This window comes from Lolium rigidum, chromosome 6, assembly GCF_022539505.1.
Source record: "Lolium rigidum isolate FL_2022 chromosome 6, APGP_CSIRO_Lrig_0.1, whole genome shotgun sequence".
In the NCBI taxonomy this organism is placed as follows: domain Eukaryota; kingdom Viridiplantae; phylum Streptophyta; class Magnoliopsida; order Poales; family Poaceae; genus Lolium; species Lolium rigidum.
In genome coordinates, this window is record NC_061513.1 from 290,219,718 (window position 1) to 290,234,577 (window position 14,860).

General features: G+C 43.0%; 2 protein-coding genes and 1 pseudogene across 3 annotated transcripts; 2 read left to right on the plus strand and 1 right to left on the minus strand.

Annotated features, from left to right (window-relative positions):
* The first annotated feature begins 2,486 nt into the window (after nt 1-2,486).
* Nucleotides 2,487-4,010, plus strand: LOC124664353 (annotated as a pseudogene).
* A 2,079-nt stretch (nt 4,011-6,089) lies between these two features.
* On the plus strand, nt 6,090-10,028 carry LOC124660982 (DNA damage-binding protein 2-like). Its single transcript, XM_047198838.1, has 11 exons — nt 6,090-6,371; nt 6,761-6,851; nt 7,369-7,496; nt 7,617-7,739; nt 7,852-7,940; nt 8,017-8,137; nt 8,323-8,414; nt 8,702-8,831; nt 8,915-9,163; nt 9,253-9,449; nt 9,533-10,028. Exons 1-11 carry the CDS (start codon nt 6,090-6,092, stop codon nt 9,762-9,764), a joined length of 1,734 nt encoding a protein of 577 aa, XP_047054794.1. The 3' UTR covers nt 9,765-10,028.
* Nucleotides 10,029-10,628: 600 nt separating this feature from the next.
* Nucleotides 10,629-14,860, minus strand: LOC124660205 (protein root UVB sensitive 5-like). 2 transcript variants are annotated; one of them, XM_047198001.1, is made up of 15 exons: nt 14,718-14,860; nt 14,574-14,624; nt 14,340-14,479; nt 13,967-14,067; nt 13,670-13,728; nt 13,254-13,300; nt 13,107-13,185; nt 12,930-13,002; nt 12,730-12,819; nt 12,425-12,484; nt 12,213-12,326; nt 11,992-12,052; nt 11,782-11,900; nt 11,182-11,277; nt 10,629-11,112 (listed from the first exon to the last, which is right to left on the minus strand). In XM_047198001.1, the coding sequence occupies exons 1-15, from the start codon at nt 14,831-14,833 to the stop codon at nt 10,870-10,872; spliced, it is 1,449 nt and encodes a 482-aa protein (XP_047053957.1). In that variant the 5' UTR covers nt 14,834-14,860; the 3' UTR covers nt 10,629-10,869. The 2 variants fall into 2 exon arrangements, with proteins under 2 accessions (XP_047053957.1, XP_047053958.1); XM_047198002.1 differs by lacking the exon at nt 11,182-11,277.

Here is a 14,860-nt window from a genome sequence, read left to right on the forward strand (position 1 = left end):
CTTCCTGTCCGCATCTAACAACGTCAGGCTGATTCAGGGAGGAGCGACAGCGGCGATGCGCCATCGACACGTACGTCCTTGAGGTTGAAGACGAAGGACATCCCAAGGATTTGGTTGTAATTTCACTTTTTATTTGATGCTTTGTATCGTTCGATGTTTCTCTTAATGTCAAGGTTCTTTTTCGCATAAAAGAATATTATGCCACTCAAAATGGAAGCTTCCATCTATTTTAATTCGAAACTCTGACTCAAAATATTTCCAGGTTATTTTCTTACCATAGAAAAACATGGTCAGTAAAAAGTACTAGACTACTTGAGTAACATAAACACATATTAAAATCAATATAAAATAACTATTCTAACACGAAAAGAAAATCCCAAATCCATTATAGCAGCACGAAGAAAATCTACACTACTTAAAAAGAACGAAGTTCCTCCGTTTTCTGCCACCAATTTCGTCGTCGTCGCCCTCTTGGGCCTGGTCGAGCTTCATCTTCGCCCCTTGGGCCTGGCCCATATTCGTTCTCCACTTCGTTCCGAGCGACCCCGCCGCCGCTCCCTCCTGCCATGGCGCGCCGCCTCCCTCCGGTCCCAAGCCGTTGTTCCGCCGCCTCGGTCCAACCATTGTGGCCTCTCGTGCAGCCGTGCAGGGGGTGGCCGGCATCCTGCGGCGGCACCCGCTGCCCACGCTGTTCGCGTGCGGGCTGCTGCTCTTCATGGGCGTCGAGTACACCATCCCCGATTCCCCATGGTCCCGGCCGCCGCGCCGCCGCTGAACCTCGGGTTCGTCGCCACCACCACGATGCACGCCCTCCCACGAGCTATCAACCCAACGAGCTAGCTACGCCTCGGCCCCTACCAGCGAGATCCGCTGCCGATCTGGGCCCCTGTGCTGCTGCCTCACGAGATCCAGGTCTCCACCGCAAGGTCGAGCTCCGGGCGCCTACAGATAGAGGAGAACCAAGTCGAGATCAAGACCTTGAACCATTACGACCTCAATTGCTGAAGTGTGGAGTCAAGACGGTTTAATTGCTATTGTGGATGTCACGCTTCAATTACTGCACGTACTTGATCTAGGCCTCTAGGGAAGACGTCAAGGTAGAAGCATAGAACATTATACCGGCGATCAACTCAGTCAACACAGGATACTGAATTCAGGTATAAGCCATCGAAAGACATGTTTTCAATTTTTCAAGACTTGCGTCCAAGTGAAGTTTTCATTAACGTGATTGAGCAGTCTTAACCGTATAGGAATCATACATAAACAAGCAGCAATGTTCGACAAAATTACACGTCCAGGAATCATTGTTGCTAGACTTTTAATAGAGTTTCCCTTCTCCATATTAATGCGCCTGATTTGTGTTATAAATGTTTTGGCTTGACACTGCCTTCAATTATTTTTAATACTATTTTCTTTGCAAAGCCAGAAACAGGCTTAACTCAGACTATTCTAGCGTTGGGGTTGTGGCCGGCTGGCTGCTGCCGCATCATTCCAGGTTTGACCTCCTCCGTCGAACCCCCCGATGGATCGCCCAAAGTAGTGTTTAATGTTGTGATTATTCTTGGAATTGCGTGGTTTGATCGGTTGGGTGGGTGCAGCGGCGCTGGACTACAACGCGAACAAGCCGATGGTGATCGACGACATGTAGGTGGCACCTTAGCAGGCCAGCGAGGTCTGCATTAAGATCGTTATCACCAAGCTCTGCCACACCAAGAGGTCCATGGCGAGGTGGTGGGTTTTGGTATCTGCAGGCTGAAAGGATCTTGCTCGTGGAACCTCTTTCAGAACTGTTGGCTATAAAAACTGAAGTAATCTCTATCATGTGTTGCAGGTTTGGCCATCTATCATTTTCTTTGTGCTTGTTCAAGGTGTGCAAACAGGTAGGCCCAAATTCAATTGATTGTCAAAATGCGTTACCATTAGCTTTTGTCTCGGTTTTGTTTCTCATTCTTGGTTACATGTACATCTTTTGGTTCTAATTCTCAGTCTTGAACTAGCTCTGATTTCATAATCTTCAACTAGCTCTGATTTCAAACCTATTCTTACCAGGCTATGGGTTGTATTCGTTAGTTCACAAGAGGTATTACAGAAGACTATTGTGTTTGTGCTGATGCCTAGATCAGGTACTTCCAATACATTATTGGTTTGCAGACTGTAAGTACTCATGTTTGTTAAGCCTGTAGAAGTGTAAAACTTCAGAAGAGGGTGAGTGCATACAGATGGAAGCGTCATATCCAATGTTGACTTGTTATGTTTCTTGGACCATATATATAAATTTGTTCTTGCTGGTATGTGGATTTCCTAATATTAGGTGCTAATTTCTTGGTCATTAGTGTTGTATAATCTGAAGAGAAACAATAATAATCAGCTTTGCTATATTTTTTAGATTCGGCAATGGTGCATAGAGGTGGTCCAAATTTACTCTAATCCTTCCTCAATGTATACTTGATGGCGGGCAGATTAGTTCGGGGAAGTAGTGATTCCAATGATGCTGATGTCAAGGACATATTGGATGAGGGGACTGTTGGGAAGAGTGAGAACGGATTGAGGATGAATTCAGGTGGTGATACATATGCCGAATCTATTTTACTACTTCAGAGAGCGCAGGAATCTCTTGACAATGGTATGTCTGAATTCTCACCCGGTTTATCTTCATTCATTAACCAATTCCTGAATAGTTTGTTCATTCAGACAAATGTGGCATGCCAACTGTCTATATGAACCAAAAAAAAATTGGGTGCAGTTCATCTTCCTGCGTTTGTAAGAAGTGTAAGATCAAACTGATATTTATTCTTGATGCTTGAGAAATACAAGTCATGCTTCGATTATTCGATGTTTTTTATTTCGTTTTACGGAAAAACCTAAATCTGTTATATGAACCATCAATAATTGACGTTAGAAATGATGCTTTGGTAGGGAATTTGTATTACTTAAAAAATTCTATGTCTAATATGATCTGTTTGTTCATAAATCTGGTTGATTTGATAAAGCAACCCGGGAAAGGGTCTTGTTGTTGTTCGTCGATTCTGCAGCAAGGGAGCTCTGAAGCTGCTCCCGGGAGTGCATCCATGGCAGTTTTTGTTCGGCTGCCATCCAAGATGGTCGAAGGGCGGCCACTCCCACCCTCTTCATCGGCCATGGTTCTCTCCGGCCGACGATTGAATGTGAAGAACAACCTCCAGGCTGCCATGCCAAGATGGAGGCCCCTCTGCTCCGGTACAGTTAGCTCCCGATGCTTCGCCCCAAGTGGTTGGAGGTGCATTTGGCTGTGCCGTGGTGCTCCGACGTGGTGGTGAAGGAGCTGGACCTGATGGCGTTTCCAGATCTAGATCTAGGGTCCTCCGCGTATATTGTCTGGACCTATTTGTAATTTCGACTTTTAGTGGTCCATCTTGTATTTGTTGCACCACCGCTATGAATGAAAGCTTCTAGGTCCCTTTGGGACCTCCCCTGTTCAAATTTTTTTTTACCTCTGCAGAAGGGCTCCTATGCTAATCATTGCTCCGTTGTGTATTGCAGAGATTCAAAACTCTGTGGTGGTCGGGAAGGAATCAGCCGATGATTTTGATGCACATGATGATGGATGGAGCGAGTTTCTCCACCTTGAGGAACCTGTGGAGGAGGGAAAGGGAAATGATCTCGAGTCAAAAGCTGGAACAGGCATCAACACCGATCAACGAGAAAGATTCAAGAATACTTGAACTGGAAGCCCTCGGCAGGACAAGGGTGTGGAGATGTGCAATACAAAGTATCAACAACCTGATCTTGATCAACTTCTCCAGGAGAAGATGGAAGCCAAGATTCAGTGCGTCATCCTGACGAGAGCTTCTCAACCCTGGGCACCCTTGGCCGGGGACCGAAGAGCTCTCTATGAGCAGCAGAAATGTCTGCTCAGTGACTACAAGCAGCTCGAACTCAAACTAAGTCCATCAGAGAACCGGGCAGCGATACTAGGAGAGATGGTAGAGAATTTGGAGACGCAAGCCAAAAGAGCTCTCAGCGAGTCTTGATTTTATTTTTGGTTCTCTTCTAACATTTTTATGATCTTTTTTTACCTTGTTGGACTGTTGGAGTACAGTTGCTAAATAGTTAACAAATTTGATTAGTTTGATATGTGGAATTCGAGTGGCGCAAATATAAGTTATCACGATTTTTTTTACCAAATGATGTGTTTATTGGACCGAGTCATAATGAAACACTTAGCGGTTGCTTATATTTTAATAATAATTTAAAAATATTTTACCAAATGATGTGTTTATATTTTAATAATATTTTGGTTTGCTTATATGCATCGTTGTCCCGTGGCAACGCACGGGCATATTACATCATTGCCCTATGAGAGACACATGAAATATAACGTAGACGGATTATTTTGCACAAACATACTGAGTTGTACCATGCTCTACTCTGATAGAATATATCGCAGCGAAGTCTTCAACACTTGACTTCAAGTTTGTCTCCCAACAAGATTTGATATGCACAAAGTATATATAGAGCTGAGTACAAAGTAGGATATACGAGCTCGAATTGATTCCTTACAAATGGCCACAAAACCAAATTCAAGATATTTGTTGTCTTGAGAGCCTTGAGTGCTAATTTGTAAAACATGCTAACTACTTCAACTGATTTATCATTGAAAAGCTTCTTTCCTTGTGTTAGAAAATATAAAGTAGTGTGCCATGTGAGATATACATGCATATGATTTCTTTTGTTCAAATATGCATATATGTGGTTTTCTATCTTTTTTATATCTTTGAAATGAAGCTCTTGTATTATATTATCCGAAAGTGGATTTATTTAATATTCGGTTGCTTTGCTGCAACAGAAATGAAGAAGATAAACAAAAGAAAGAGCATCTGAATCAAAGTGAAGCCGCCGACGCCGGCGAATGGTTGGGGATAGAGAAGAGGAGCAGAGTTGTTGCCGCTTTGCCGGTCTCGGTGCTGGCCGTGTGGCCAAGAGGGAGCTTGCGACTCTAGCACATGCCGGCTCGAGGTGCCTCGGGTCTTTGTATGCAATTCTGCAAGGCAACCATACACGCCGCTTCATATACGGAAATAAATTTTACCGAGTACATGTCTGATTGGAAGTAGTGCAAGCATTGCACCTAGAAGAAGTTAAGATGCTTGAATCTGTAAGTAGTCCATGTTCTATCCATTATTTGTGTATTGCATCAACGTGAGACAGCAGTATGCTCCTCAATCACTATAGCTGGATAATCTACTACTAGATCCATGAAATTTTGTGCATCGTTATCATTCCCCTGATACCTGTTTGACGGCCTCTTCCATAAATCAATGCTCTTGTGGTGTAACAATATATGACTAAATAAAACTAAGCATATTGCATAGTATGTACTATGTAGCCTCCGGTTACACTCATGTATCTGTTGATATGGTTTTCAAACACAGGGCCATGTTGAGGACTTTATCTTCTTTCTCAGAAATTGCACTATGTGTAGATGCAAATATTTAATGGGCATTTACTTGTGTGGTTATTTCAGATGTTCTTCACTTGGCATCCACATTGTCGGTGCCTAGGCAGCATGAATACAAACTGGATTTTAAAAAGAATTTTTGTTTCCTAGCACAAATCATATGTTTTTTAATATTTTAATTAGTTCAAAACTTATTTAGCATTTGATGCAACGCATGCAAATATAGTGAAGTCAAATAAAAAGTCAAGGACGTATGATGTTAAAGCATTTGAATTCTATCTGTGAAGGAAATTAAATGGTTAAATGGAAAAGTCTGATCAGTTGAAAAATTGAGAGAAAAAATGCTTAAAAATGCAAGCATTGAAAAAGTTGAAGATATCCAAGTTATAAAATATGTATTGCGCCAAGTAGTTTGGAGCGCTCCAGTGAGACGATTTTCTTCTCTCACAGATCTGCACTGCAGGCGTATTTACTAGTCAAGAAAAAAGAAAGAAAACCCAAAGCGGCGGGGACCGAACTGAACCGACTCGACTCCACACGAACACGAACCCAAAGCGGCGGCTGCTTTTTGGTCTCCCCGCGCGCCGCCGTCGCGTCTCTCCCCACACCACACCTTCCCGCCTCCCGAGGCCACAGCCGCCCTCGCCGACACATGCCCCCCACAATGGCGACCCGCGCCCGCTTCGTCTACACGCGCCGCCGTGCGGACGACGAGGACGAGGACGAGCAGCAGCAGGAGATCTCATCATCTTCCTCTGAGGACGACCAAGAGGAAGAAGAGGAGGAGGAGGCCGAGGCTTCCGATGAGGAGGGGGTTGCTGAGGAGGAGGTCGCCGAAGAGCCAGCGGCCAGGAAACCCCCGGCGGCGGCTGCGGCTGCGGGGAGGGGCGGGAGGAAGGGCCCGATTACCATCAGCCTCAAGAAAGTGTGCAAGGTAGTACTACCCAGTACCCACCTTCGCCGCCGCCGCCGCCGCCGGGGGCTTCACCTATTTTTTCCCCTTTGAGCCTTTCGCTATCCGCTGCCGATTGCATCCGCAAAGAACGCTCATTTCCGAGATTTTCGGCTTCCCTAGTAACGCGCCCCAATTAGAGCAGGACCGGCTGATTCCCCCTGGCCCTACTGCTCGCCCTTTGCGTTCGCAATGAAAATGGCCGCTCCATTTCGCATCTGCTTGGACTGATGCTCCTTCTTCACTATCCACTTCAGCGTGAATTTGAGTTCCATTGTTGGGGAGGTGTTGGTGGTGTCTGAACATCTGCACTGAGTGCTCCTTTTAACTGCAGTTATGATTGATGCGTGCTCTGTTTCGTCTGGCTGCAGGTGTGCAAGAAGACGGGGCACGAGGCGGGGTTCAAGGGCGCCGTGTACATCGACTGCCCCATGAAGCCCTGCTTCCTCTGCAAGATGCCAGGTCCTCGTATTTTCACGACTATTCTTGTTCGTGTCATAGTTTGTTTCTGCATCTTGGATTGTCAAGTGAAAGAGTCTTGCTTCCTTAATTTCCAAGATGCCAGGTCCTAATATCTGTACATTATGCTTCTATGTTTGTTTGTTTGTGCATTTGGGATTGATTTGGAACTGGGAGCTAGGAACCGCTAGTGTATCCAAAATGGGGTAGTTCGTAAACTCAATCAGGTTTTTGAATTAGTGACTACTTGCTCACTCACAGGAGTTTAGACCAACTGCTTGCTCCAGATAGTCTCTGAAAGAAACTTGCACTTCTGTTCAGATCAGTGTGATGAAACTAGTTCGGTGTTAATAAACCCCCACCTGTTTTTTCTCATGTATCTGCACACAAGAATCTCAAACAGTTCTTTCCTTTGAATGTTTATAATTATGTGTTGCCATGTACTACTTGAAAGCTTGACATGAACGGAGACTTCCCGGGTGACTTATCCCACGATGTTTTCGTCGCATGCGCTTTGCAGGGCATACGACCTTGACCTGCCCACACAGGGTAGCAATGGAACATGGTGTCATCCCAGCTCCTAGGAGGAACACAAACACTTCACTGGACTATGTCTTCCAGAGCCAAGTGAAAGGCAAAATTTCCATGGTGCGTGAACTGATGACTCCTCTACCTTTTCCCATATCGCTGTCAGTTCCAATACTGTGCACCACTATTTTTTTGATAGTACCATTTATGCCAAAACTAAGTTCCTCTGTCTGATACTAGGTCAAGCCACGGTTTCTGGTACCCAATCAATTGGAGTGCGGTAACATAAAATTCCACCAGAGACGCGTGACCTGCTTGGAGTTTCATCCAACCAAGAACAATGTGCTTTTATCAGGAGACAAGGTATTTCTGGAGTCTTACCACTGGGCTTTGTTGTCAACTTAATTCATATGGTCGCATTGCAGGTACATATAGGCGACTACTGATCATCCCTTTGTTTTTCATTTCCACACAGAAAGGGCTACTAGGCATTTGGGATTATGTTAAGTTGCATGAGAAGATCACCTATGATTCCGTGCATTCCTGTATTCTGAACACTATGAAGTAAGAGCTTTTCCTTCATGGTATCAGTTCTAATTGTGCAAGATGAAATATGGCAACTTGATGTGATCTTATTCAGGTTGGACACCGCCAATGATGCAGTGCTATACACAGCCTCCTCTGATGGGACTATCCGTAGCACAGACTTAGACACGGGAATGGGCTCTCCATTGTTAAATCTTAACCCAGATGGTTGGAATGTAAGTTTTCCCCACTTTTTCCCTTCCCGTCAAGCTTATATAGATTATTTTTCTTAAAAAGTTTTCTATACACAATATATTTTCTATGCACTGTGTAGCTAGACAATCATTTGCTTGCACTGTTCTGAACAAATTTTCATCCACTCTGGGCTTTGATTTAATCAACCATGTGTTGATCTTAACAGGGTCCAAGCACTTGGCGCATGATATATGGAATGGACTTAAACGCCGAGAAAGGCCTTCTTTTGGTGGCAGATAGTTTTGGGTTTCTTTATTTGTGAGTATGAGTATCCCTATAATTAAGCTGTTTGATCCCTTATTTGAGATTAATATCTCAGGTCGAGTATATGCAGCTTCCTTTGAACTGTTGACATCCCATGCATTTTAGTATTTTATAGAAGGTCAAGGAATGTGTATGGGTCAAGTTCTATGTCTCATATTTGATTCAGAGATTGTTCTATATTGTCGTATTTGACATACTCAATTTTATTCCTTCCCTACATTAGAGTATTTGGCTTCCTTTTGTGAGTTATATATCTGTGTCTTACACCTTAATTCTTACAGACTGGATAGACGGTCAAAGGAAAGAATTGGGCAACCAATTCTTATACATAAAAAGGGTAGCAAGGTAACTGGCCTCCATTGCAACCCTGCTCAACCTGAAGTTCTTCTAAGCAGCGGAAATGATCACTTTGTGAGTTTACACTGCTCTGCTTACCTAGACATCCCTTTGTTTATCTGGTATCTAATATTTCCCATCACTTCTGTGATTATTAGGCCCGTATTTGGGATACAAGGAAACTTGAGCCAAAGTCTGCTCTTGCCAGCCTTGCTCATGGACGGGTTGTCAATTCAGGATATTTTTCTCCGCGAAGTGGGAGCAAGATCTTGACGACATGCCAGGACAACCGAATTCGTGTCTGGGATTATATTTTTGGCGATCTAGAATCCCCGAGTAGAGAAATCGTGCACAGCCATGATTTCAACCGTCACTTGACTCCCTTCAAAGCCGAGTGGGATCCAAAGGTTCAGAGTTGTAGCTGCAATTGCTTCTTTTATCCTGACTCTTCATTACCATGCCCAATTTTGATATTGAATGTTTTAATGCTATGCAGGATTATTCAGAAACTGTTGCAGTTATCGGTCGTTACATAAGTGAAAACCACAACGGGGTTGCTCTGCATCCCATTGATTTCATAGACACCAGCACTGGGAAGCTTCTGGCTGAGGTGATGGATCCCGACATAACGACTATCAGCCCAGTGAACAAGCTACACCCCCAAGACGATATCCTGGCCACAGGAAGTTCAAGGTATAGACCAATCAATCAGTATTTACACAAATATCTCGAAGCAGTTCCCGCTCTTTACTAACAATGTCTGTCTGTGCATGCAGGTCCATCTTCATCTGGAAACCTAAGAACGATTCTGATGATCCTACAGAAGAAAGGACCAGCCAAAAGGTCAAGGAATATGTGTACAGCTCAGGTTCGCAGAAGAAAGCAAATGGCAAGCGCGGCGATAGCAGCGATGACGACTCGGATGGCGGTTCTGATGGAAAGAACAAGAAAGCAAAGAAGACTCGATTCACCCATACCGCGAAGGGAAAGGGCAAATCCAAAGCTTGATGATGAATGTAGTTAGTGCAGCGGCAATTTTGGCAGAAGGAACGAACGTGTTGGCAGCTGCTAATGCAGCTCCTTTTGGGTACCATCTCGCTTCTTAGTCCTAGGTAACATGCTGAAGGCATGTGGTATTATAACATCACATCTTAGGTAACGAACTTTTAGAATTAGTTTGAGTCATGATGTGCTTTAGGCGTTAAATCTGTGTATATATACGATCGTTTCTCTATATCCCCTCCTACTCAGTAGCTTGAATGCTGTTTTGTATGCGAGTTTGCTGATCATCTGCTGTATGTTTCTGCTATCTGCCTTTTGCCCATGATGTGAAGAAACTATAATATGCAGAAATGGAATCTCTAAGTAGATAACAACTATAGCAACGAGAGTGGCCAAATGGCTCGTGAACTACATGTAGCTTGTTTTGGAGAAATTCGAAAACAGCATTGAAAGTTTTAAAAAAATCGGGAACAAAATTCCTGATGTAGATAGTAGACTCTACTAGTGTGCAAAAAATCAGTCCCTAATTCATTGTATTTTGTTCTCAGCAAAAATGACAAATGCATGGATCTGGTGTGATGAACAGTGCACATTTCGAGAAGTTGAAAATTTGTTATTTTTGTGTAATCTAGAATACAACGAATTTTTTATCGAGATTTTTCAGTGGCAGAGTTCTTTTTTTTAACACCACAGTGGTAGAGTTCAACACTGTATGCACCTAGAATTTGCTTTCTATTTTTTGAAACTTACAAATGCCATTTTTTATGTTTTCAAAACATACGGCCACCATGTAGCTCAGGATCCATTTGTGGTTTCTGCTACAGCAACACCATGAACAGCAATGTACCATCATGTGAATATTGTGAATGCATGAGATTATGTCACTGGGACAGAACATGAGTTGGATATCTTATAGCAAAACCAACTAATGCACTAGCAGTGAATTTCTGATTCTTTTACAACATTAGGCCACATGTCAACAAAAAAAAAACTCGCACTATACGATTGTTATCTCGCTAAACATCTCTGTCATCGAAGGATTTGGACTTTCAGTTTGTTGTTCTGTTTGAATGTATTAGGTTAGCATCAATCAAACCCCAAAATTTGTTTCTTATGCCTCTTGGTCAAGATGCTCCAGCACAAGGACAGGTTCTTTTGGCACCTTCAGAAAGATCTGGCTTTGATCCCAGCCAGCTCCCTCCATTTGGTCGATGAAGTCATCAAATTCATCCCCCAATGCAGTGAGGCTCTCTTCTAGCCAATCGAAAACATCGTGGTTTGGCTTTAGCTGATGTTCGTGAAGCCAGTGTGCCTGCCATAGGCTTCTTAGGACCGACATGCTCGCTGCTGCCTCCTGAAAACAAGCAAACAGACAATCTTATGCATTTGTTGATGCTATGTTTACTATTTAGCAGTAGATCACCTTGAATGTGACCAGAAATGCTGGCTCATTTGATCCAAGCTGCTCAACATAGAGGATGTACTTCTCATTCTTGTACAGCTTCACTAGCCTATTTACCTGTTTTGAGAGTTAGGAACATAGATGATCAAGTGGTACCAAAGGTCATTGATAGGTTATGATCTTACTAGGAAATGGTTGGCAACCAGCAGTCAAGGACTAACCTGCCAGACTAACCTGACAACAATTGCTTTTACAATGTCTTTCATGGAAAATATTGTACTTCCACACTATTCTGAAATGACCTAAGGAATGAGGAAAAGGTTTGGTGTGGGCTGGTTCCACTTAGGTTACATCTTTAAGTTGAGAACTGGCAGCAATTTGATACGAATGTCTTGCAGGAAAATTTGGTATGGGTAGAGTCCTAAAACAGTTGTTATGACTATGTATATCACTATACAGATGCTAACCAAAGAAATTTCCTTATCCCTCAATTCTAACTTCAAAGGAACCCCAACAACAAATATTAGAATGATAAAGTCATAATAACCAAAAAGTTAACTACCAAGACGAAAGGAATCAGTTTCTCAGGTTTGCATTTGGCAATACGCTAAAGACTCATACCATGTTAGTGGAATCCTCTCCACCAAGCATCCTCTCCATGGGCACACCAAAAGATATTTGGGGACGCAAGAATCTCTCCCATGTTAAAATATTCTCTCCCTCGTTGCAAGCAACATAGCCTAGAACAGAAGGACAGCAGTAAGCATTACTAACAAATTTTCATAAAGCAACCAAGGAAAAGACAAAATAAAGAAGTAAAGAAGATGTCACCAGGAACTGTATGATGCGCAACATGTGATCTCACAAGAATCCGAGCACGTTTTAGGTTTACCTACCAATAGACATGAAGCGGAACACAGGTGATGAATAGAAGACTAGTAACTCCAATAATTTATGCCATCCATTTATTATATGATTGAGAAACATGACCTAACATGCACACATTGAACTTTATTAAATTGAACCAACATAATTCAAGTCAAGCACCTTACTGTGCGGAACTTGAGAACTATTAGGGACTGATAGCGAAACCAAAGATGTAGAAGGCGGACGCCCAGCCATGTCAAAGTAAGAGTTGAGTATGACGACTGTATGCCTGGTGTGTCCTGGAACGAAATACCAACTAGGAATGATATATCAAACAATGATGAAGTAAGGTTGGCATGCCAAAAGGAGGTTCCATGTACTTAATGAATAGTATTACCAGAATAAGTACACCGATAGAAAGGCCTAACAACTGAGCACCTACTTCCCATACTTCCTCCTGAAAAATACATCAGAGTTGGTTGGTAAACATTTTGCAAAATTATTCATAGAGATTTTCTTATATTGAGCCAAAAAAAAGCGAAATAGTGCATAATCCCCAAAGGAAATTTTGGATGATCATGATACGATGCTGTTTTCCATACACAAAAAGTACTATTGTTCTACGGATTAACAAAATGATTGAATGATTCGATAGTGATATCGAACTGACTGTTAGAAAGATTACTGGAAGAAACTATGTACCTTTGCAGCGATCTCCCCTAGATTTCCAGACTTCGAGAAGTGATTTTGGATAACACGGTTAGAAGGATCTCTAAATCCTCTTCCTACAGCCTGCTCAAGAAGTCTGGAGTCAAAGATTGTCTATACACGGAGCTCTCTACAAAGGTCAAGTTAGAATGTAAAACTAAATGTGTGGAATTAATGTGTTGTTTCCAATGTACCTTTGCAAGATTCCCCAATGATGCAAGTGGGAGGAAGTAACCAGGATATAGGGGAGTGGTGAGATCAAAGATGCTGCCATATTGCACACATAAATAGACAATATTATAAGACGATTTTGCTTCTACACTTGATTTTACTTATTTTCTGTTATTATTCAAAAGAGTTAGTGCATGAACCTTCCAGCACTCCCAATGAAGTCTGCATACATCCGCCATTTCTTTGGGTCGTCATCAAAAAGCGTTCCGAAACGTCCACCTAAATCAAGTCCTTCATAAATCTTCCAGGATAAAATATTCTAAAAAAGCAGTCAGGCATAATCGTACCAATGAGAATACGCCCAAAAGCTCCTATGCCATCTTTTGATACCCATCTACAGAAGATTACATCAGCACAAACAAAATAGGTGATTTGACCATGAGCATAAAATTAGCTGATCCACTCGCATCCATGTTTCATGTTTGGTTGTTCGAATGTTGGTATCTGCCTTCAGGTATATTCACACAGTATTTGGTAAAGCCTCATGGTTCTTGAGAAAGAAAAAAAAATACTTATTCATATTTTCCAGGGTCCATGAGAACACCTAACTCTTTCAAGTTGTGTATACAAGTAAAAGTGACCAAATTAGGATGGAACATAATTAAGCTAAAGCAAGTATCAAGATTACTTTTCTTCCAAAGAACATAAGAGGATAGTTCCGAGTTTCTAGTAGTCCATACAATGAAGCAAAGATGGTAATGACCTGATAGCAGCGGCAGAGGCAGCTGCTGAAGTTCCAGTAAAGGACCCAACACCTACAGCCTGTGCCAGTCTATGATCAGCTAATCATCAATTTTGAAATAATAGTTTAAGTGTATGACCTGAAAATCGTCCGACTGATATTGTTCGGGATCACGCGGCAAAATATCAAAATTTATTTCAGAGCGACCCAATAATGTCATCCATAGGATCATATATCAGATCACATAAGATGCTACAGTAAATTATATTTAATTGTTTACTTCTGCAAACATGATTGTGATGATAAATTATGGGATACCTTCAAAAGACTTGATGTAACCAGTGTGTAACAGATCCACCCTGTCACGTTTGTTGGGAACTGCAGTAGCATGTACTGCAGGTAGTCGTCCGAAACAGACTCTGAAATACATAAACACCGGGCAAGAGAGAGTTAAGAGGTTTGAGAAGTGGGGTATAGTTTGAGTGCTGTAGGATGACAAGAGAAAGGGAGGAAGCTACCTATTTAAAGACAAGCTCTATATGTGACAGTAACTGATAGGAATTGTAAGACCAACAAAATTAAGATACAGAACTTTGAAGCAAAATCATTTGTTTTCTGCATTGTGATCAGCAAACACCTCAATTCACTGCATCTCCTAGCTTGTAAAGCTGAATCCTATACCAGCATTCACCTGGAAACCCTGCTGGAAGCACAAAATCCCTGATGGCCTGGGGAATCGAAGACTTCACATTTTCGTCCTCAGCAGTGTTCATCGACGAGTCATGCTTCTCCCAGTGGACTTGCAGCTTCGAGTCGCCGTCCAACAGATACCTGTTCGTCACACCATGCTCACATCAATCCTTAGCTTGCCAAATGCAGACTTGGCCGTTCTTTGCAAATTCAGTCAGATAAGAAGCGAAGGAACCTCTTGGCGGCGCCGTCCCGGTACCTCTCCGAGAGCACGGGTCTCGCCTTCCTGCGAAACCAAACACAGTCTGTTCAAAGAAAGGAGGAAGCCGCGGGCGGCAGGAATTGGAGAAATGGAGCAGCGGAATCTCTGGGCACGAACTCGGGGTCGCCGCCGCTGCTGTTGCTGCAGGCCGGCGGAGACGCGAGGCAGGAGCGGTGGCGGGGCCTTCGCCATGGGGGAGCTCCGCCGTGGAGGCGGCCGCCGACGGAGAGCATGCTCCGGCTCCGGTGCTGTGGACTGAG

Excerpts from the sequence above, each read along its gene's own strand:
- LOC124660982 (XM_047198838.1), top strand. The coding sequence starts at position 6,090 with ATGCCCCCCACAATGGCGACCCGCGCCCGCTTCGTCTACACGCGCCGC. Across the intron at positions 7,497-7,616 it reads TGAAAGGCAAAATTTCCATG|GTCAAGCCACGGTTTCTGGT; the intron begins GTGCGTGAACTG and ends GTCTGATACTAG. Across the intron at positions 7,941-8,016 it reads TGTATTCTGAACACTATGAA|GTTGGACACCGCCAATGATG; the intron begins GTAAGAGCTTTT and ends GATCTTATTCAG.
- LOC124660205 (XM_047198001.1), bottom strand. The coding sequence starts at position 14,833 with ATGCTCTCCGTCGGCGGCCGCCTCCACGGCGGAGCTCCCCCATGGCGA. Across the intron at positions 12,820-12,929 it reads CATTGGGGAATCTTGCAAAG|GCTGTAGGAAGAGGATTTAG; the intron begins GTACATTGGAAA and ends CTTCTTGAGCAG. Across the intron at positions 12,485-12,729 it reads TAGGGGAGATCGCTGCAAAG|GAGGAAGTATGGGAAGTAGG; the intron begins GTACATAGTTTC and ends TGTATTTTTCAG.